Source organism: Oryctolagus cuniculus, chromosome 2 (genome assembly GCF_051225735.1).
Source record: "Oryctolagus cuniculus isolate XC-2025 breed Fujian yellow rabbit chromosome 2, ASM5122573v1, whole genome shotgun sequence".
In the NCBI taxonomy this organism is placed as follows: Eukaryota; Metazoa; Chordata; class Mammalia; order Lagomorpha; family Leporidae; genus Oryctolagus; species Oryctolagus cuniculus.
The window spans coordinates 91,092,870-91,115,626 of NC_142868.1; the positions used below are offsets into that span (position 1 = coordinate 91,092,870).

Genomic DNA, 22,757 nt, shown 5'->3' on the forward strand with positions numbered 1-22,757 from the left:
TTTCTTATTGTATCCATTATCTAGCTTCTCTTTATCTGTGTTTTGGTATCATTATTCAACCTCTCTTACTCTTTTTTTTTTACCTTTTATTTAATGAATATAAATTTCCAAAGTACGGCTTATGGATTACAATGGCTTCCCCCCCATAACGTCCCTCCCACCCGCAACCCTCCCCTTTCCCACTCCCTCTCCCCTTCCATTCACATCAAGATTCATTTTCGATTCTCTTTATATACAGAAAATCAGTTTAGCATACATTAAGTAAAGATTTCAACAGTTTGCTCCCACACAGAAACATAAAGTGAAAAATAATAGATGATTTTTTAAATGATGATGAAATCAGATCAGACCTATTATCATGTTTAATCCCAGTGAGAGTCAAGTTGGGAATTGATAATTTCTTTTTTTTTTTTTCCAGAAGATCAGTTTAGTATATATTAAGTAAAGATTTCAACAGTTTGCAACCCCATAGAAACACAAAGTGAAATATACTGTTTGAGTGCTCGTTATAGCATTAAATCTCAATGCACAGCACATTAAGGACAGAGAAACTACATGAGGAGTAAGTGCACAGTGACTCGTATTGTTGACTTTACCAATTGACACTCCTGTTTATGGCATCAGTAATCTCCCTATGCTCCAGTCATGAGTTTCCAAGGCTATGGAAGCCCTCTGAGTTCTCCAACTCTTATCTTATTTAGACAAGGTCATAGTCAAAGTGGAAGTTCTTTCCTCCCTTCAGAGAAAGGTACCTCCTTCTTTGAAGACCTATTCTTTCCACTGGGATCTCACTCACAGAGATCTTTTAGGGTTTTTTTTTTTTTTTTTGCCAGAGTGTCTTGGCTTTCCATGCCTGAAATACTCTCATGGGCTTTTCAACCAGATCCGAATGCCTTTAGGGCTGATTCTGAGGCCAGAGTGCTGTTTAGGACATCTGCCATTCTATGAGTCTGCTGAGTACCTCACTTCCCATGTTGGATCACTCTCCCCTTTATTTATTCTATTGGTTAGTATTAGCAGGTACTAGATTTGTTTATGTGCTCCCTTTGACTGTTAGTCCTTTCATTATGATCAATTGTGAACTGAAATTGATCACTTGGACTAGTGAGATGGCATTGGTACATGCCAGCTTGATGGGATTGAATTGGAGTCCCTGGTATGTTTCTAACTCTACCATTTGGGGCAAGTCGGCCTGAAAATGTCCCAAATTATACACCTCTTCCCTCTCTTATTCCCACTCTTATGTTTAACAGGGATCACATTTCAGTTAAATTTCAACACTTAAGAATAACTGTGTATTAATTACAGAAATAAACCAGTCATATTAAGTAAACAGACAAAAAAAAAACTACTAAGAGGGATAATGTATTAAGTTGTTCATTAACAGTCAGGGCTATGCTGATCAAGTCACCGTTTCTCATAGTGTCCATTTCACTTCAACAGGTTTCCTTTTTGGTGTTCAGTCAGTTGTCACCGATCAGGGAGAACATATGGCATTTGTCCCTTTGGGACTGGCTTACGTCACTCAGCATGATGTGTTCCAGATTCCTCCATTTTGTTGCAAATGACTGGATTTCGTTGTTTCTTACTGCGGTATAGTATTCTAAAGAGTACATATCCCATAATTTCTTTATCCAGTCTACCGTTGATGGGCATTTAGGTTGGTTCCAGGTCTTAGCTATTGTGAATTGTGCTGCAATAAACATTAGGGTGCAGACCACTTTTTTGTTTGCCAATTTAAATTCATTTGGGTAAATTCCAAGGAGTGGGATGGCTGGGTCGAACGGTAGGGTTATATTCAGGTTTCTGAGGAATCTCCAGACTGACTTCCATAGTGGCTTGACCAGTTTGCATTCCCACCAACAGTGGGTTAGTTTCCCTTTTCCCCCACATCCTTGCCAGCATCTGTTGTTGGTAGATTTCTGTATGTGAGCCATTCTAACCAGGGTGAGGTGAAACCTCATTGTGGTTTTGATTTGCATTTCCCTGATTGCTAGTGACCTTGAACATTTTTTCATGTGCCTGTTGGCCATTTGGATTTCCTCTTTTGAAAAATGTCTATTGAAGTCCTTGGCCCATCTCTCAAGTGGGTTGTTGGTTTTGTTTTTGTGGAGTTTCTTGATCTCTTTGTAGATTCTGGTTATTAACCCTTTATCTGTTGCATAGTTTGCAAATATTTTTTCCCATTCTGTCGGTTGTCTCTTCACTCTCCTGACTGTTTCTTTTGCAGTACAGAAACTTCTCAATTTGATGCAATCCTAATAGTTGATTTTGGCTTTGACTGCCTGTGCCTCCTGGGCCTTTTCCAGAAACTCTTTGCCTGTGCCAATATCTTGAAGGGTTTCTCCAATGTTCTCTAATAACTTGATGGTGTCAGGTCGTAGATTTAGGTCTTTAATCCATGTTGAGTGGATTTTTGTGTAAGGTGTAAGGTAGGGGTCTTGCTTCGTGATTCTGCACGTGGAAATCCAGTTTTCCCAGCACCATTTATTGAATAGACTGTCCTTGCTCCAGGAATTGGTTTTAGATCCTTGATCAAATATAAGTTGGCTATAGATGTTTGGGTTGATTTCTGGTGTTTCAATTCTGTTCCATTGGTCTATCCATATGTTTCTGTACCAGTACCATGCTGTTTTGATTACAACTGCCCTGTAGTATGTCCTGAAATCTGGTATTGAGATGCCTCCGGCTTTGTTTTTGTTGTACAGGATTGCTTTAGCTATTCGAGGTCTCTTGCCTCCATATGAATTTCAGCATCATTTTTTCTAGATCTGAGAAGAATATCTTTGGTATCCTGATCGGAATTGCATTGAATCTATAAATTGCTTTTGGGAGAATGGTGATTTTGATGATGTTGATTCTTCCAATCCATGAGCATGGAAGATTTTTCCATTTTTTGGTATCCTCTTCTATTTTCTTTAAAATTTTGTAATTCTCATCGTAGAGATCTTTAACGTCCTTGGTTAAGTTTATTCCAAGGTATTTGATTGTTTTTGTAGCTATTGTGAATAGGATTGATCTTAGCAGTTCTTTCTCAGCCGTGGCCTTGCTTGTGTATAGAAAGGCTGTTGATCTTTGTTCATTGATTTTATATCCTGCCACTTTGCCAAACTCTTCTATGAGTTACAATAGTCTCTTAGTAGAGTTCTTTGCATCCTCTAAGTAAACAAAAATATCGTCTGCAATGAGGGATAGTTTGACTTCTTCCTTCTCAATTTGTATTCCTTTAATTTCTTTTTCTTGTCTGATGGCTCTGGCTAAAACTTCCAGAACTATGTTAAATAGAAGTGGGGAGAGTGGGCATCCCTGCCTGGTGCCAGATCTCAGTGGAAATGCTTCCAACTTTTCCCCATTCAATAGGACGCTGGCCGTGTGTTTTTCATAAATTGCTTTGATTATATTGAGGAATGTTCCTTCTATACCCAATTTGCTTAGAGTTTTCATCATGAAAGGGTGTTGAATTTTATCGAATGATTTCTCTGCATCAATTGAGATAATCATGTGGTTTTTCTTTTGCAGTCTGTTAATGTGGTGAATCACATTGATTGATTTGCGAATGTTGAACCATCCCTGCATACCAGGGATGAATCCCACTTGGTCTGGTTGGATGATTTTCCTGATGTGTTGTTGTACTCTATTGGCCAGAATTTTATTGAGGATTTTTGCGAATATGTTCATCAGGGATATTAGTCTATAATTTTCTTTCAGTGCTGCATCTTAGTGATTAAGGTGATGCTGGCTTCATAGAAAGAATTTGGGAGGATTCCCTCTTTTTCGATTGTTCTGAATAGTTTGAGAAGTATTGGAGTTATTCTTCTTTAAATGTCTGGTAGAATTCAGCAGTGAATCCATCTGGTCTTGGGCTTTTCTTTGTTGGGAGGGCCTGTATTACTGTTTCAATTTCTGTCTCAGTTATGGGTCTGTTTAGGTTTTCGATGTCTTCCTGGTTCAATTTAGGTAGGTTGCATGTGTCCAGGAATCTATCCATTTCTGATAGGTTTTCCTGTTTGCTGGCATACAAGTCCTTGTAGTAATTTCTGATGATTCTTTTTATTTCTGTGGTGTCTGTTGCTACATTCCCTTTTTCTTCTCTGATTTTATTGATTTGGGTCTTTTCTTTTTTTAGTGAATTGGGCCAATGGGGTGTCAATTTTGTTTATTTTTTCAAAAATGCAGCTCTTTGGCTGATTTTTGTAATTTTTTTGGATTCAATCCTGTTGATTTCTTCTCTGATTTTAATTATTTCTCTTCTCCTAGTAGATTTGGGTCTGGTTTGCTGTAGGTTTTCTAGATCCTTGAGATGAATTGAAAGCTCATTTATTTGGTACCTTTCCAATTTATTGATGTAGGCACCTATTGCTATAAACTTGCCTCTCAGTACTGCTTTTGCTGTATCCCATAAGTTTTGGTATGTTGTGTTGTTATCCTCATTTACTTCCAGAAAGTTTTCAATTTCTCTTTTGATTTCTTGAATGACCCAGTGTTCATTCAGGAGCATGTTGTTCAGTCTCCATGTGTTTGCATACTTTCTAGGGTTTCCTGAGTTGCTAATTTCCAGCTTCATCCAGCTTTGGTCTGAGAAGCTGCATGGTATGATTCTAATTCTTTTAAATTTGCTGAGACTTGCTTTATGACCTAGTATGTGATCAATCCTAGAGAAGGTTCTATGCACTGCTGAGAGGAATGTGAAGTCTTTAGATGTAGGATTGAAAGTTCTGTAGTTATCTGTTAGATCCATTAGGGCAATAGTGTCGATTAAATCTGCTGTTTCCTTGTTGATCTTCTGTCCGGATGATCTGTCTATTTCTGAGAGTGGAGTATTGAAGTCCCCCAGTACTATTGTATTGAAATCTAAATCTCCCTTTAAGTCCCTTAACATATCTTTTAAATAGACCGGTGTCCTGTAATTAGGTGCATATACATTTATAATAGTTACATCTTCCTGTTCAATTGAACCCTTAATCATTATATAGTGTCCCTCTTTGTCTCTCTTAACAGTTTTTGTATTAAAGTTTATTTTTTCTGTTTTTTTTTTTTTGTTTTCTGTTGGCATGGAATATCTTTTTCCAACCTTTTACTTTCAGTCTGCATGCATCTTTGTTAGAGAGATGTGTTTCTTGTAGGGAACAAATAGTTCGGTTGTGTTCCTTGATCCAATCATCCAATCGGTGTCTTTTAACTGAAGAGTTAAGACCATTAATATTTAATATGACTATTGATATGTAGTGACTTTGCCCTGCCATTTTCCCGGAGATATTTTCTAGTATATGCTTTGAGCTTCCCATACTCTTTTACTGGTGGTTTTTCTTCCTTTACCTTCTTTCATATTGATGGCCGTGTTTCTGTGTTTCTGAGTGTAGCACATCTTTAAGTATCTTTTGCAGGGCCGGACGAGTGGCCACAAAGTCTTTCAATTTCTGTTTGCTATGAAAGGTCTTTATTTCACCTTCATTCACAAACGAGAGCTTAGCAGGATACAATATTCTGGGCTGGCAATTTTTTCTCTTAGTACCTGTGCTATGTCTCGCCATTCCCTCCTAGCCTGTAGTGTTTCTGATGAGAAGTCTGCTGTGAGTCTGATTGGAGATCCTCTGAGAGTAATCTGACGTTTCTCTCTTGCACATTTTAGGATCTTTTCTTTATGTTTCTCTGTGGTAAGTTTAATTACCACGTGTCCTGGTGAGGATCTCTTTTGGTCATGTTTATTGGGGGTTCTATGAGCTTCCTGTACTAGGATGTCTCTGTCCTTCTCCAAACCTGGAAAGTTCTCTGCCAGTATCTCACTAAAAAGGACTTCTAATCCTTTCTCTCTCTCCATGCTTTCAGGAACTCCTAGAACTCGAATGTTGGTTTTTTTTAATAGTATCCTGTAGATTCCCAACAATATTTTTTAGATATCTAATTTCCTCTTCTTTTCTTTGGTTTGACTGTATCCTTTCCTGTTCTCTGCCTTCTAAGTCCGATATTCTCTCTTCTGCTTCACCCATTCTGTTTTTAAGGCTCTCTAATGTGTTTGTCATTTGATCTATTAAGCTCTTCATTTCATTTTGATTTCTCTTCACTATCACACTTTCCTGCTCTACTAGTTTCTGCGTTTCATTTTGATTCTTCCTTAAAATTTCATTTTCACGAGAGAGATTTTCAATCCTGTCTAATAAGGATTTCTGTAGTTCAAGGATTTGCTTTTGAAAACTTCTAAATGTTCTTATCATAAATTTTTTGAAATCCCTATCTTGCATTTCTTCTATCTCATCATCTTCATAATCTTGGCTTGGGGTGTTTTGTTTATTTGGAGGCATCATAATGTCATCGTTTATCTTGTTCCCTCGATTTCTGTGTTTATTGCTTGGCATGGTTAATTCTGTTTCCCTCACTGTGAGTTTTTTTTATTATTATTATTATACTATGTCCTTGTTAAGTGGACTGCCTGCTGTTGGAGGAGCCTTGGAGGCTTGAGATGGGTGTGGCCTGAGAGCTCTGCTTGGTTCTTCAGGGTTACAGGTGTGCAAATGTGACACCCTCAGGTTATGCGTGGTAAATCTCTCTTTATTTATTTATTCATTTATTTATTTTATTTTATTTTATTTTTTGTTCAGGAGGTAAGTAATACTGCAAGGCTAAGCAGAATGGATGGTATTTAGCTTCCGCTGGCTTCTACCCAAAGAGTCTGTGCAGGCTCTGTTTCTCCTCTGGACTCCCACTGGGTTGCCTAGGCTACTGAATTGTAGCCTTAACTCTCCCCTTTTATTATGTATATCCCAGCTCTTTGTCTCTTGCTGGCCTTTGCAAGGTTGGCGGAGAGTGGAACTTGTCTGTACCAGTATGCCCCCACCTTTTTATTTATTTATTTATTTATTTTTCCTTCTCCTCTGTAGTCAGTCTGTTGGACTTTCCTGCTTCAAAACCCGCGTCCCTCTAAAATTCTGTCCGTCGTTTCCCTGCCAATGTCTCCGGTTACTGAGCTCACCTCCGCTTCCGGCGCCGATGTGTGGACTCGGAGCCCTGGGCATCCCTCCTCTCCTCACTGGTGTCTTTGTCACTAGACTCCCCTTCCCGCACTGGCGCTCAGACTCTGTGGCTCCCGCAGTTCGGCTTCCGCGTGGTGGGCGTCCCTGCTCTCCAGTAGGTCCTTTGAGTCACAGCGAATAGCTCCGGAAGAGTTTCCTCTGCAATTTTTTCCTGATCCTTTTTCTGAGGCTACCGTAACTCCGCTTTTATTAAACTAAATTTTCCCGGACTATCGGTGCGCGCCCTCACTATTCTGCCATCTTGGCTCCGCCCCCTGTAGTACTTCTTGATGGTTCTTCTAATTTCTGTGGTGTCCTTTATATAACAGCTTCTTTTTCATTTATTAATTTTGGCTTTCTCCCTTTATGTTACTTGCACAAATGGTGGGTGTTTTTTTTTTTTTTTCCAAAAAGCAATTCTTCATTGGTTGCTTCTTTTTTGGTTGTTTTCAATTTTATTTATTTATTTTTTGTTTCTTTCCTCCTACTAATTTTGAGTTTGGTCGGTTCTTGTTTTTCTAAATCCTTAATTTACATTTTAGATAAATTATTTGATGCTTTTCCTATTTCTCAATGTAGGCACTAATTGTTATAATCTTTCTTCTTAACACTACTTTCGCTATATCCTGTAAGTTTTGATACACTGTGTTGTCATTCATTTCTAGGAATTTTTAAATTTCCCTTTTGAGTTTTCCTGTGTTCCACTGTTCATTCAAGAGCATTTTGTTTGGTCTCCATGTGTTTAAATATTATTTTAGACTTTCTTAAGTTGTTAATTTCCAGCTTGATACTATTGTGATAAAAATGGTATATGATATAATTTCAGTTTTTTTAAAAGTTGTTGAGATTTGCTTTATGGCCTAGCATATAGTCTATTGTAGAAGAAGTTCCATGCACTGATGAAAAAAATGTGTATTCTGCAGCTGTTGGATGAAATGTTATGTAGGTATCAATTAAATCCATTTCGTTAATAGTCTAGATTAGTTCTACTGTTTCTTTGTTGATTTGTTGTCTACCTGATCTGTGATGGAAATGGGTGTTGAAGTCCCCCATTATTATTATATCATAGCCTATGTTTCCCTATAGATTCATTGATATTTATTTTTTTCAATAGCCAGATGTTAGCACTGGGTGCATATTAATTTATAGTAGCTTCATCTTACTGTTGAGTTAATCATTGCATGATGACCTTGTTTATATCTTGTAATAGTTTTTGTTTTAATATATATTTTGTCTGATATTAGGATGGCTACTCCTGCTCATTTTTGCTATCCACTGGCATGGGATGTCTTATTCCATCCTTTCACTTTAATCTTTGTGTGTCTTTATTGCCTAGACATTTTTTGTCTAGATAGATGGGTCTTGTTTTTTAATGCATTCAACCCATGTATTTCTTTTAACTGGAGAATTTAGATAATTTACTTTCAAGGTTAATATTTTTTAAATTATTATTTAATAAATATAAATTTCCAAAGTACAGCTTTTGGATTACAGTGGCTATTTTTCCCCCATAACCTCACTCACACCCGCAAGCATCCCATCTCGCACTCCCTCAACCATCCCATTCTTTTCATTTTCAATTATCTTTATATACAGAAGATCAATGTAGTATATACTAAGTAAAGATTTCAACAGTTTGCACCCACACAGAAACACAAAGTGTAAAGTACTGTTTGAGTACTAGTTATACCATTAATTCACATAATACAACACATTAAGGACAGAGATTCTACACGGGGTGTAAGTGCACAGTGACTCCTGTTGTTGACTTAACAATTTGACACTCTTATTTATGGCATCAGTAATCATCCGAGGCTCTTGTCATGAGATGCCAAGGCTATGGAAGCCTTTTAAGTTTGCCAACTCCGATCTTATTTAGACAAGGTCATAGTCAAAGTGGAAGTTCTCTCCTCCCTTCAGAGAAAGGTACCTCCTTCTTAGATGGCCCGTTTTTTCCACTGGGATCGCATTCACAGAGGACTTTCATTTAAGTCTTTTTTTTTTTTTTGCCAGAGTGTCTTGGCTTTACATGCCTAAAATACTCTCATGGGCTCTTCAGCCAGATCTAGATGCCTTAAGGGCTGATTCTGAGGCCAGAATTGTGTTTAGGACATCCACCATTCTATGAGTTTACTGTGTATCCTGCTTCCCATGTTGGATCATTCTCTCCTTTTTAATACTATCATTTAGTATTAGGAGACACTAGTCTTGTTTATGTGATCCCTTTGACTCTTAATCCTATCATTATGATCAATTGTTAATTGAAATTGATCACTTTGACTAGTGAGATGGCATTGGTACATGCCACCTTGATGGTATTGAATTGGAATTCCCTGGCACATTTCTAACTCTGCCATTAGGGGTAAGTCCGATTGAGCATGTGCCGTGCTATACATTTCCTCCCTGTCTTATTCCCACTCTTATATTTAACAGGGATCACTTTTCAGTTAAATTTAAACGCCTAAGGATAATTATGTGTTAAAGACTTCAACCAATGATATTAAGTAGAACAAAAAAAAAATACTAAAAGGGATGAAATAGTAAGTTGTTCCTTGACAGTCAGGACAAGGGCTGATCAAGTCACTATTTCTCATAGTGACCCTTTCACTTCAACAGGTTTCCTTTTTGGTACTCGGTTAGTTGTCACCGATCAGGGAGAACATATGATATTTGTCCCTTTGGGACTGGCTTAATTCACTCAGCATGATGTTTTCCAGATTCCTCCATCTTGTTGCAAATGACCGGGTTTTGTTGTTTTTGACTGCTGTATAGTATTCTATAGAGTACATATCCCATAATTTCTTTATCCAGTCTACCGTTGATGGGCATTTGGGTTGATTCCAGGTCTTAGCTATTGTGAATTGAGCTGCAAGAAACATTGAGGTGCAGACAGCTTTTTTATTTGCCAATTTAATTTCCTTTGGGTAAATTCCAAGGAGTGGGATGACTGGGTTGAATGGTAGGGTTATATAGAGGCTTCTGAGGAATCTCCCGACTGACTTTCATAGTGGCTTAACCAGTTTTCATCCCCAATGCAGTGGGTTAGTGTCCCTTTTTCCCCACATCCTCGCCAGCATCTGTTGTTGGTAGATTTCCGTATGTGAGCCATTCTAACTTGAGTGAGGTGAAACCGTGTTGTGGTTTTGATTTGCATTTCCCTGATTGCTAGTGATCGTGAACATTTTTTCATGTGCCTGTTGGCCATTTGGATGTCCTCTTTTGAAAAATGTCTATTGAGGTCCTTGGCCCCTCTCTCAAGTTGTTTGTTTGTTTTGTTTTTGTGGAGTTTTGATCTCTTTGTAGATTCTGGTTTTTAATCCTTTATCTGTAGCATAGTTTGCAAATATTTTTTCCCACTCTTTTGTTTGCTTCTTCACTCTCCTGACTGTTTCTTTTACAGTACAGAAACTTCTTAATTTGATGCAGTCCCAAATGTTAATTTTGGCTTTGACTGCCTACGCCTCCAGGGTCTTTTCCAGGAAGTCTTTGCCAGTACCTATATCTTGTAGGGTCTCTCCAATGTTCTCTAATAATTTGATGTTGTCGGGTCGTAGATTTAGGTCTTTAATCCATGTTGAGTGGATTTTTGTGTAAGGTGTAAGGTGTAAGGTAGGGGTCTTGCTTCATGCTTCTGCACGTGGAAATCCAATTTTTCCATCACCATTTATTGAATAGACTGTCCTCGCTCCAGGAATTGGTTTTGGATCCTTGATCAAATGTTAGTTGGCTATAGATGTTTGGGCTGATTTCTGGTGTTTCTATTCTGTTCCATTGGTCTATTCATCTGTTTCTGTACCAGTACCATGCTGTTTTGATCATAACTGTGCTGTAGTATGTCCTGAAATTTGAAATTGTGATGCCTCTGGCGTTGTTTTTTAGTACAAGATTGCTTTAGCTATTCGAGATCTCCTGTGTCGCTATATAAATTTCAGCATCATTTTTTCCAGATCTTAGAAGAAGGTCTTCAGTATCTTCATTGGTATTGCATTGAATCTATAAATTGCTTTGGGGAGAATGGAGATTTTGATGATGTTGATTCTTCCAATCCATGAGCATGGAAGATTTTTCCATTTCTTGGTATCCTCTTCTATTTCTTTCTTTAAGATTTTGTAATTCTCATCGTAGAGATCTTTAACGTCCTTGGTTAAGTTTATTCCAAGGTATTTGATTGTTTTTGTAGCTATTGTGAATGGGATTGATCTTAGAAGTTCTTCCTCAGCCATGGCATAGCCTGTGTATACAAAGGCTGTTGATTTTTGTGCATTGATTTTATACCCTGCTACTTTGCCAAACTCTTCTATGAGTTCTACTAGTCTCTTAGTAGAGTTCTTTAGGTGCCCTAAATAAAGAATCATATCATCTGCAAAAAGGGATAGTTTGAGTTCTTCCTTCCCAGTTTGTATCCATTTAATATCTTTTGCTTGCCTAATGGCTCTGGCTGAAACTTCTAGAACTATATTGAATAGCAGTGGTGAGAGTGGGCATCCCTGTCTGGTACCAGATCTCAGTGGAAATGCTTCCAGCTTTTCCCCATTCAATAGGATGTTGGCTGTGGGTTTTTCATAAATTGCTTTGATTGTATTCAGGAATGTTCCTTCTATACTCAATTTGCTTAGAGTTTTTATCATGAAAGGGTGTTGTATTTTATCAAATGCTTTCTCTGCATCTATTGAGATAATCATAGGGTTTTTCTTCTGCAGTCTGTTAATGTGGTGTATCACATTGATTGATTTGCGAATGTTGAACCATCCCTGCATACCAGGGATAAATCCCACTTTGCCTGGGTGGATGATCTTTCTGATGTGTTGTTGCATTCTATTGGCCAGAATTTTATTGAGGATTTTTGCGAATATGTTCATCAGGGATATTGGTCTGTAATTCTCTTTTAATGCTGCATCTTTTTCCGGCTTAGGGATTAAGGTGATGCTGGCTTCATAGAAAGAATTTGGGAGGACTCCCTCTTTTTCAATTGTTCTGAATAGTTTGAGAAGTATTGGAGTTAGTTCTTCTTTAAATGTCTGGTAGAATTCAGCAGTGAATCCATCTGGTCTTGGGCTTTTCTTTGTTGGGAGGGCCTGTATTACTGTTTCAATTTCTGTCTCAGTTATGGGTCTGTTTAGGTTTTCTATGTCTTCCTGGTTCAATTTAGGTAGGTTGCATGTGTCCAGGAATCTATCCATTTCTGATAGGTTTCCCTGTTTGCTGGCATACAAGTCCTTGTAGTAATTTCTGATGATTCTGTGGTGTCTGTTGTTACATTCCCTTTTTCACCTCTGATTTTATTGATTTGGGTCTTTTCCCTTCTTTCTCTTGTGTAATTTTCTTTTTTTTTTTTTCAGAAATCCATCTCTTTGGCTGATTTTTTGTATTTTTTTTGGATTCAGTCCTGTTGATTTCTTCTCTGATTTTAATTATTTCTCTTCTCCTAGTAGATTTGGGTCTGGTTTGCTGTAGGTTTTCTAGATCCTTGAGATGAATTGAAAGCTCATTTATTTGGTGCCTTTCCAATTTATTGATGTAGGCACCTATTGCTATAAACTTTCCTCTTAACACTGCTTTTGCTGTATGCCATAAGTTTTGGTATGTTGTGTTGTTATCCTCATTTACTTCCAGAAAGTTTTTGATTTCTCTTTTGATTTCTTCGATGACCCAGTGTTCATTCAGGAACATGCTGTTCAGTGTCCATGTGTTTGCATATGCTCTAGGGATTCCTGAGTTGCTAATTTCCAACTTCATTCCCCTAAGGTCTGAGAAGCTGCATGGTATGATTCTAATTCTTTTGAATTTGCTGAGACTTGCTTTATGGCCTAGTATGTGGTCAATCCTAGAGTAGGTTCCATGTACTGCTGAGAAGAATGTGAATTCTTTAAGTGTAGGATGAAAAGTTCTGTAGATATCTGTTAGATCCATTTGGGCTATAGTGTCATTTAAATCTGCTATTTCCTTGTTGATCTTCTGTCCGTTTGATCTGTCTATTTCTGAGAGTTTTTTTTTTTTGTTCTACTTAATAGTATTGGTTGAATTCTGTAATTAATACACAGTTATTCTTTGTTTTCAACATTTTTTGTATTTAATGAATACAATTTTCCAAAGTACAGCTTATGGATTACAATGGCTTCTCCTCCATAACTTCCCTCCCACCCGCAACCTTCCCCTTTCTCGCCTCCTCTCCCCTTCCATTAACATTGAGATTCATTTTCATTTCTCTTACATACAGAAGATCAGTTTAGTATATATTAATGTAAAGATTTCAATAGTTTGCACCCACATAGAAACACAAAGTGAAAAATACTGTTTGAGTACTTGTTATAGCATTAAATCATAATGTACAGCACATTAAGGACCGAGATACTACATGAGGAGTAAGTGCACAGTGACTCCTGTTGTTGACTTAACAAATTGACACACTTGTTAATGGCATCAGTAATCTCTGTAGGCTCCAGTCATGAGTTTCCAAGGTATGGAAGCCTTTTGAATTCACCGACTCTTATCACATTTAGACAAGGTCATAGTCAAAGTGGAAGTTCTCTCCTCCCTTCAGAGAAAGCTACCTCCTTCTTTGATGACCTGTTCTTTCCACTGGGATCTCACTCACAGAGATCTTTCATTTAGGTCATTTTTTTTGCCAGGGTGTCTTGGCTTTCCATGCCTGAAATACTCTCATGGGCTTTTCAGCCGGATCCGAATGCCCTAAGGGCTAATTCTTAGGCCAGAGTTCTGTATAGGACAGCTGGCATTCTATGAATCTGCTGAATACACAGTTATTCTTAAGTGTTGAAACTTAACTGAAAAGTGATCCCTTTTAAATATAAGAGTGGGAATAAGAGAGGGAAGAGATGTACATTTTGGGACATGCTCAATCGGACTTGCCCCAAACGGTAGAGTTAGAAACATACCAGGGGATTCCAATTCAATCCCATCAAGGTGGCAGGTACCAATGCCATCTCACTAGTCAAAGTGATCAATTTCAATTCACAATTGATCACAATAATAGGATTAAGAGTCAAAGGGATCACATACACAAGACTTGTGTCTGAATAATACTAACAGATAGAATAAAAAAGGAGAGAATGAACCAACACGGAAAGCGGGATGCACAGCAGACTCATAGAATGGCGGAAGTCCTAAACAGCACTCTGGCCTCAGAATCAGCCCTTAAGGCATTTGGATCCAGCTGAAAAGTCCATGAGAGTATTTCAGGCATGGAAAGCCAGGACACTCTGTCAAAAAAAAAAAATGACATAAATGAAGGATCTCCACGAGTGAGATCCCAGTGGAAAGAATAGGTCATCAAAGAAGGAGGTACCTTTCTGTGAAGGGAGGAGAGAACCTCCACTTTGACTATGACCTTGTCTAAATATGATTGGAGTCGGTGAACTCCAAAGGCTTCCATAGCCTTGGCAACTCATGATAAGAGCCTTGGATGATTACTGATGCCATAAACAAGAGTGTCATTTTGTTAAGTCAACAACAGGAGTCACTGTGCACTTACACCTCATGTAGGATGTCTGTCCTTAATGTGCTGTACATTATGATTTAATGCTATAACTAGTACTGAAACAGTATTTTTCACTTTGTGTTTCTGTGTGGGTGCAAACTGTTGAAATCTTTACTCAATATATAGTAAACTGATCTTCTGTATATAAATATATTTGAAAATGAATCTTGATGTGAATGGAAGGGGAGAGGGAGTGGGAAAGGAGAGGATTGTGGGTGGGAGGGAAGTTATGTGGGGGAAGCCATTGTAATCCATATGCTGTGCTTTGGAAATTTATGTTCATTAAATAATTGTTAAAAAAAGAAAATAAAATAGGCCGGCGCCATAGCTCAATAGGCTAATCCTCCGCCTGCGGCGCCGGCACACCGGGTTCCAGTCCCGGTCGGGGCGCCGGATTCTGTCCTGGTTGCCCCTCTTCCAGGCCAGCTCTGTGCTGTGGCCTGGGAGTGCAGTGGAGGATGGCCCAAGTGCTTGGGCCCTGCACCCCATGGGAGACCAGGAGAAGCACCTGGCTCCTGCCACTGGATCAGCGTGGTGCACCGGCCGCAGCGGCCATTGGAGGGTGAACCAACGGCAAAGGAAGACCTTTCTCTCTGTCTCTCTCTCACTGTCCACTCTGCCTGTCAAAAAAAAAAAAAAAAAAGAAAGAAAATAAAATAATTATAAACAATTACTATCTCTTTTTTCCAGGATCTTACAATCTGTTGTGAGTAATTCCTATAATGGGCACAATGAAGTTTTCAAACTTAATGTGCATTATCTATATTTGTTTACAATACAGATTAAGTAAAATATTGAGAACAAGATCAAGGTAGATGGGAGGGATATATAGAAAGGCCAGATTAAAGGCTAAATAGCAGTACAAAAGGAGTTGGACAGTTTGAGTAGACAGAGAAATATTGTAGAAACATAAAGCTAAGTTCTTTTCAAAGAGGATGGAATTCACAATTAGATCTCATGCTGAATCTTCGCAGGAAGGAAGGATATATATGAATGATTGAAGATATAAAACATAGGTCTTGACAGCTAATTTAATATGAAGTGGGCACATTAAGGAGTAGGAGTGTGAACTAAAAAATTACTATTAATGTGATAACCAGTATTATACACACTTTAGGGGAAATCTTAGGAGTTAGATAGAAATTTGTTAAAATATCTGTTGTAAGAACTACTTTGGCTAAAGGAAGATTGTAAACAATACTTCTATACTGTAATTTATTCTCAATATTGAGTGTTAGGAATAAATACTTGGAAAAAAGTGACAGAAGAGTTTCATTTAAACAATATCAGAGAAGCAGAACAGAGGCAGCACTGAGGATGTAGAATAACCATGAAGTTACATATCAAATTAAGGATTGAGTACCAAACTTATTTACAGACATTCTGGCATATGTTTTTGAGGGAGAGCCCTAAAGATGATAGTATATGGATGAAGTATCTATACGTCATAGTTGAGAGAATAGCTCTTGATTCAGGCTACCCAAGTTTGAGTTCTTCAGTAGCTCTCATTAATTATGCTGCCTTAAGATAATTACTTATACTTCCCATTTGATTTTGTTTTTCTTTAATGTGGATAAAAGATTAATTTCACTGGTGTGCTTTGATGATTAAAGGGATAACTCATGTAAATTTTGATAATTGTATTATTATTATGTGAGAGTATCACTAGGGCCACATTTAAAATTGGAATGACACTATTTAGTTGTGAGACAATGAAGACATTCATATGAAAAACTGTTGAGTTTTTCTATGTAGGAATGACACATTTTGACCCATAAATTAAAACTTTTTGTTTTCATTCAATAAGATGTTTTTTTGATTAAGGGTTTTGGTAACCTTAACCAAATGTGATGAGTGCCGAAAGTCATCAAAATCTTTGATTTGTATTTAGAAAATTCAAAACATTTCAACCAATTTTTTTTTTTACTAATATCTTCAAACTTTGAAAGAAGGGCATATTGTACCTCGACTTACTTCAGAACAGGATTTTATGAACTACAGATTTAATTTAGCACAAATTATGAGATTTAAATTGATCATTACAATGAATGTATTTATTTAGTTATAGGGATTATCCAGATTATGTGGGTGCAGTGTTTCCTGGAAAGATATGTGCTCCTCATTATTCTGCAGGAATTGCAGTGGTATGTAATCACTTAATCTTTTTTAATTTTGTTTTAAAAAATTTACACATTTAAAATTTGTCATCAAAATACTGTATATTTTATACAGTTTACATTTGTGTTTATATTTAGAAATTGTATTTGTTGTTTTCCATTACTGGTAAAATTTTGGAGTGTGTAGGAGGAAATTATTTTATAGAAATATTAGATGCAATTAACTGTAATTTTAAGTTAAAGTGGAAATAAAAATACCATAAACAAATACACATACATTCCTGCATACATAGAACAGTACATCATGGAAAGTTATCTGTTAAGAAAATTTTTATAACACCAGATTTTTTCTTTCAAGCAATATTGGGAAAATATTCTTACAGACAAAATAGCTTCCAGTTGAAAGGTGATGTGGCTCTATGAGCCATTCTCCATATATACTAATGCTTTTAAAAACAAGTTTAAATAGTATATGTTTTAAATTGCAAAGTAATTGATGTTAATTATGTCAGATTTGTTAAGTGCATAAAGGAACAGATAAGAAATTATTGTAATCTGACGTACTGTCGCCTCAGTGGAAAACATCACTGGTAATATTTTGTGAGTATATCGAAAAGTTTGTTGAAAGGTGTAATTAAAGGACTTTTTTGGTGAAAACGATATGAGATCTGTGCATAATTATTTTCATAATTTGTTTTCCATGAACCTTTTGAAGACCTCTTTTGTGAATAATTTCACATTATTTTTGCCCCAAAATAATCTTATCCTTTAATTTCATTTCCACTAACTTTTTGAAATATTTCATATCTTCTACTTTGTGTGCTTTTATCTGTTATTGAGGTTCACTCTCTCCTTATATGAATTATTTTTCTACAAAATGGGATTTTGCAACACATAGTTTTCTCTTTCTTTCTTTTCTTTTCTTTTCTTTTTTTTTTTTTTTTTTTAGGGAAAGGGTTTATTGGGGAAACCCAGCAGGCTGGAGGGAAGGGGCAAAGAGGGAGAAGGAGAGTAAGAGAGAAAGAGGAGAGAGGAGAGGAGAGAGGGGAGTGAGAGAGGAGAGAGGGCTAGAGAGAGTGAGCAGGAGAGAATAGAGAAGCCAAGAGAGCCATGTGTTCAGGAACAGGTCCTTTTAAAACTTTGCTGGAGGGCGGGCAGGGAAGCAGGAGCAGTGAATCCCATTAGGATGGGGGTGGAGCTTGACACCAGTGGTTGGGCCATGTGGCCACCTGGCTTCCAGCAATGGCAGCAGGGGCTAGGACATAGGATGTAAATCAGGGTGTAGATCATGCCATAGATAAAACTGTGCCAGTTTCCTAACATTCCCCCCTTTTGTTTTTTATAAAGCAGGAGTTGTATGGGATTACATTAGTCCCAAAAGTCCAGGAGAGGTAGAGGGACGATGATCTCTCTTTAGAGCTACTTCCTGCTGACATGGGGTGATGAGGTACTTTTCTCTGGCATGGGGTGATGTCTCAAGCCGCTGTCTCCTTGGTGCCGAGTATGTCCCTATAGCAGCATTTGGTTGACCGCCTGGTTGCTGAAGGCCTTCGTTTGTTCCATTATAACCTCCTGTAAACACTTAAATAGACACTGTAGTATAAAAGTCAGGGTGAGAATAGCAACCAATGATCCTAAGAGTAGCATTAACCAAGTAATAATGAGAGGATTTCATGGAGGAGAGGAAATGAGGGGGGTGTCTCTGGACCCTTGTGAGGACAGTTTGATGGATGTGGCTTAAAGCTGATTCCAGCCAAGACTGGGAGAAAAGGCCACTTAAATTTTGTAGGTAGTGGGGTTTGTCTGTAGAGAAATTCTGAACAACCATACAACATTAAGTGGGGGAGAGGACCATCAGTACACACAGGTTGGAAGTAGAGCCATTTGTAGAGGCGAGGCTATGGTTACAAAGGAATGAGGCTCAAGTGGGCTAGATACAAAGGACAGAGTTGTTATTAGAGAACCTAAGAAAGGTGCTATCTAAGCTACAAATAAGTTTTCTGATTGAGAGGCCAATAGAAACTGACAGAAGGGGCTTGATAATAATCAGGTGGGCTTTAAAGCCTTGTAAATTATGAGGCCCAGACTTATCTTTCTCTTCATAGGCTACATCCTAAGGGAGGTGTGAACCTCCTTGGGGAAGCACCCTGTTGACTTCCATTACCTAGGTGGCCTGGGAGGAGAGCTGGCTAGGTAAAGGCAGGTGGCATCTCTAACAGGAAATTTACAGTTCTGCCTGCAATGTTACTGACCCTACTTGGCCATTTTCTCAGCTGTGGTGGTCACTTTAGAAGCTGGGCTGAGTGAAGGGCTTTTCAGCTTGGAGCCAGTAAGAACTGTGGCTCTGACCTGGTCATCCTTCGATTCCAGGGCAGGTCCATTTCCAGGAATCCAACTCTTGGCTGGCAGAGCTACCAGGGCTCATCACCAGCTGACTTCTGCTGAAACCAGGCTTACAGCACATAGTTTTCTAGTACTTAAATTTTTATTATAAAATTAACATATGCACATACTAAATTTTTAAACTATAGATATGTAAAGTAAGAAATGATAGTAAAGTTCTTTCCTTTTTCTGTTTGTGTAGTCTTGCTTAAGAATTTACATTTAAGTTCTTCCATTGATTTAATTTAGTTATTTAAAATATATGCTCTTATTCAACCCCTATTTTGACTTATAAAACTATCAATAGTACTGGTAATACTATCTATGTTTACTGTTATGTTATTATATATTTATTATTTTAAATTTTGAAATCCATGCAGTTTTGTCATAATCCACATTTTTTGTGATCCTTTTTTGTAACTCTTAACAAATTCTGTTTATAAAAGATGTATCTACTCATTTATTTGAAAGCGTTACAGAGAGAGGGAAAGGCAGAGTTAGTCTCCATTTACTGAGTCAGTCTCCGGATGGTTGCCATGGCCAGAGTGGGGCCAAGCCAAAGCCAGAAGTCTGTAACTCCATCTGTCTCCCCCATGAGTGGCAGGGTTCCACATATTTCAGCCATCTTCTGTTGCATTCCCAGTTGCATTAAGCAGGGAACTGGATGGGAAGAGAACAGTCAGGACTCAAACAGGTGCTAGTATGGGATGGCAGCATGACAGGTGGTGACTTATCCTGCTGTGCCACAGTGCTGGCCACTTCATAAACTTTTTGAGACCTATTGCATGCATAGATTTGTAGGTATAACCTATTGCATGCATAGGTTTTTGTAGGTATAACATAGTTGTACATGTCTTATATTTATTTTCAAATTTTTTAAAATTTATAATTTTTTCTATAGGACTTTTGTACTTTGTCTATGGGTTAATGTAATTACAATAGTATTCTTTATATAAGTTACTGGGAGATGAAAGAGGAAAAGGAGATAAATAAAAAATATTGGTATAAGCCCCACTTCCAGCTCTGGTTATAGTCTTAACTGCTTCATTTGTCCACCCACATTCTTTGCTCCTCATTCTTGCATCTTATATTGGTGCAGTTATTTGCTTATTGATCTTTCCTTCGTTCCTGCAGCATATGAGTCCTTGGTACTCTTGTGTTTGTTGGGGTGCCATGGTTTTCTATTGACCAATATATTATCCTTATCTCCACTCTGTCACAACTAATTTTCTTCCTTTTTTTAAGCATTTATTTATTTATTTGAAAGTCAGAGTTACACAAAGAAAGAAGGAAATGCAGAGAGAGAGAGACAGAGAGAGAGAGAGAGAGAGAGAGAGGTCTTCCATCTGCTGGTTCACTCCCCAGCTAGCCCCAATGGCCGAAGCAGCGCCAATCCGAAGCCAGGAGCCAAAAATTCTTCCCGGTCACCCACGCAGGTGCAGGGGCCCAAAGACTTGGGCCATCTTCTACTGCTTTCCCAGGCCACAGCAGGGAGCTGGATCAGAAGTGGAGCAGCCAGGACTCAAATCGGTGCCCTTATGGGAATCTGGCATTGCATATGGTGGCTTTACCAGCTACGCCACAGCACTGGCCCCAACTAATTTCCTTCTAGCTCAATATCTTATCCTGTGCCATGACCCCAATCTCTGCCTATCTGTCCTTTAGCATTAAGAGCCTAAAAATGGCCTTAGGAACCTGTGACATTCTAATTTAATTGCACTATAAATATATTCCATGTGAAAGCATTCTTGCCATATTCCTTTTTTTTTAACTTTTATTTAATAAATATAAATTTCCAAAGTACAGCTTTTGGATTACAGTGGCTTTTTCCCCCATAAATACCCTCCCACCTGCAACCCTCCCATCTCCCGCTCCCTCTCCCATTCCATGCACATCAAATTTCATTATCAATTATCTTTATACATAGAAGATCAATTTAGTATATACTAAGGAAAGATTTCAACAGTTTGCACCCACACAGAAACACAAAGTGTAAAGTACTGTTTGAGTACTAGTTATACCATTAAGTCACATAGTACAATACATTAAGGCCAGAGATCCTACATGGGGAGTAAGTGCACAGTGACTCCTGTTGTTGACTTAACACACTGACACTCTTGTTTATGGTGTCAGTAATCACCCTAGGCTCTTGTCATGAGTTCCCAAGGCTATGGAAGCTTTTTGAGTTCGCCAACTCTGATCTTAATTAGACAAGGCCATAGTCAAAGTGGAAGTTCTCTCCTCCCTTCAGAGAAAGGTACCTCCTTCTTTGATGGCCTGTTCTTTCCACTGGGATCTCACTCACTCACAGAGATCTTTCATTTAGGGTTTTTTTTTTTTTTTTTTTTTTTTTTTTTTTTTTTTTTTTTTTTTGCCAGAGTGTCTTGGCTTTCCATGCCTGAAATACTCTCATGGACTCTTCAGCTAGATCCAGATGCCTTAAGGGCTGATTCTGAGGCCAGAGGACATCTGCCATTCTATGAGTCTGCTGTGTATCCTGCTTCCCATGTTGGATCATTCTCTCCTTTTTAATACTTTTATTTAGTATTAGGAGACACTAGTCTTGTTTTTGTGATCCCTTTGACTCTTAGACTTATCACTATGATCAGTTGTGAACTGAAACTGATCACTTGGACAAGTGAGATGGCATTGGTACATGCCACCTTGATGGTATTGAATTGGAATTCCCTGGCACATTTCTAACTCTACCGTTTGGGGCAAGTCCAATTGAGCATGTCCCATATTGTACATCTTCTCCCTCTCTTATTCCCACTCTTATATTTAACAGGGATCACTTTTCAGTTAAATTTAAACACCTAAGAATAATTACGTGTTAATTAAAGAGTTCAACAATTGTATTAAGTAGATCAAAAAATACTAAAAGGGATAAAGTATTAAGTTGTTCCTTGACAGTCAGGACAAGGGCTGATCAAGTCACTGTTTCTCGTAGTGTCCATTTCACTTCAACAGGTTTCCTTTTTGGTGCTAGGTTACTTGTCACTGATCAGGGAGAACATATGATATTTGTTCCTCTGGGACTGGCTCATTTCACTCAGCATGATGTTTTCCAGATTCCTCCATTTTGTTGCAAATGACCGGATTTCATTGTTTTTTTGCTGTTGTGTAATATTCTATAGAGTACATATCCTACAATTTCTTTATCCAGGCTTCTGTTGATGGGCATTAAGGTCCAGGTCTTAGCTCTTGTGAATTGAGCTGCAATAACCATTAAGGTGCAGACAGCTTTTTTATTTGCCAATTTAATTTCCTTTGGGTAAATTCCAAGGAGTGGGATGACTGGGTTGTATGGTAGTGTTATATTCAAGTTTCTGATGAATCTTCAAAATGACTTCCATAGTGACTTTACCAGTTTTCATTCCCAACACAGTGGGTTAGTGTCCCTTTTTCCCCTCCTCTTCGCCAGCATCTGTTGTTGGTAGATTTCTGAATGTGAGCCATACTAACTGGGGTGAGGTGAAACCTCATTGTGGTTTTGATTTGCATTTCCCTGATTGCTAATGACCTTGAATTTTTTCATGTGCCTGTTGGCCATTTGGATTTCCTCATTTGAAATAGTCTATTGAGGTCCTTGGCCCATCTCTTAAGTGGGCTGTTGGTTTTGTTTTTGTGGAGTTTCTTGATCTCTTTGTAGATTCTGGTTATTAACCCTTTATCTGTTGCATAGTTTGCAAATATTTTTCCCATTCTTTCGGTTGCTTCTTCCTTCTCCTGACTGAGTCTTTTGCCGTACTT

General features: G+C 38.0%; 1 protein-coding gene across 4 annotated transcripts in view; it reads left to right on the plus strand.

Annotated features, from left to right (window-relative positions):
• The window catches only part of ADAM32 (ADAM metallopeptidase domain 32), a 191,481-nt gene that overhangs the window by 79,176 nt on the left and 89,548 nt on the right, over positions 1–22,757 (plus strand). For 2 of the 4 annotated variants that reach the window (XM_089325921.1, XM_089325919.1), the window contains one exon: positions 16,568–16,649. The exons of the other annotated variants lie outside the window; for them this stretch is intronic. In XM_089325921.1, the coding sequence (XP_089182047.1) occupies positions 16,568–16,649 (82 nt within the window). The remainder of the gene's footprint in view (positions 1–16,567; positions 16,650–22,757) is intronic. 4 annotated transcript variants of the gene reach the window in all.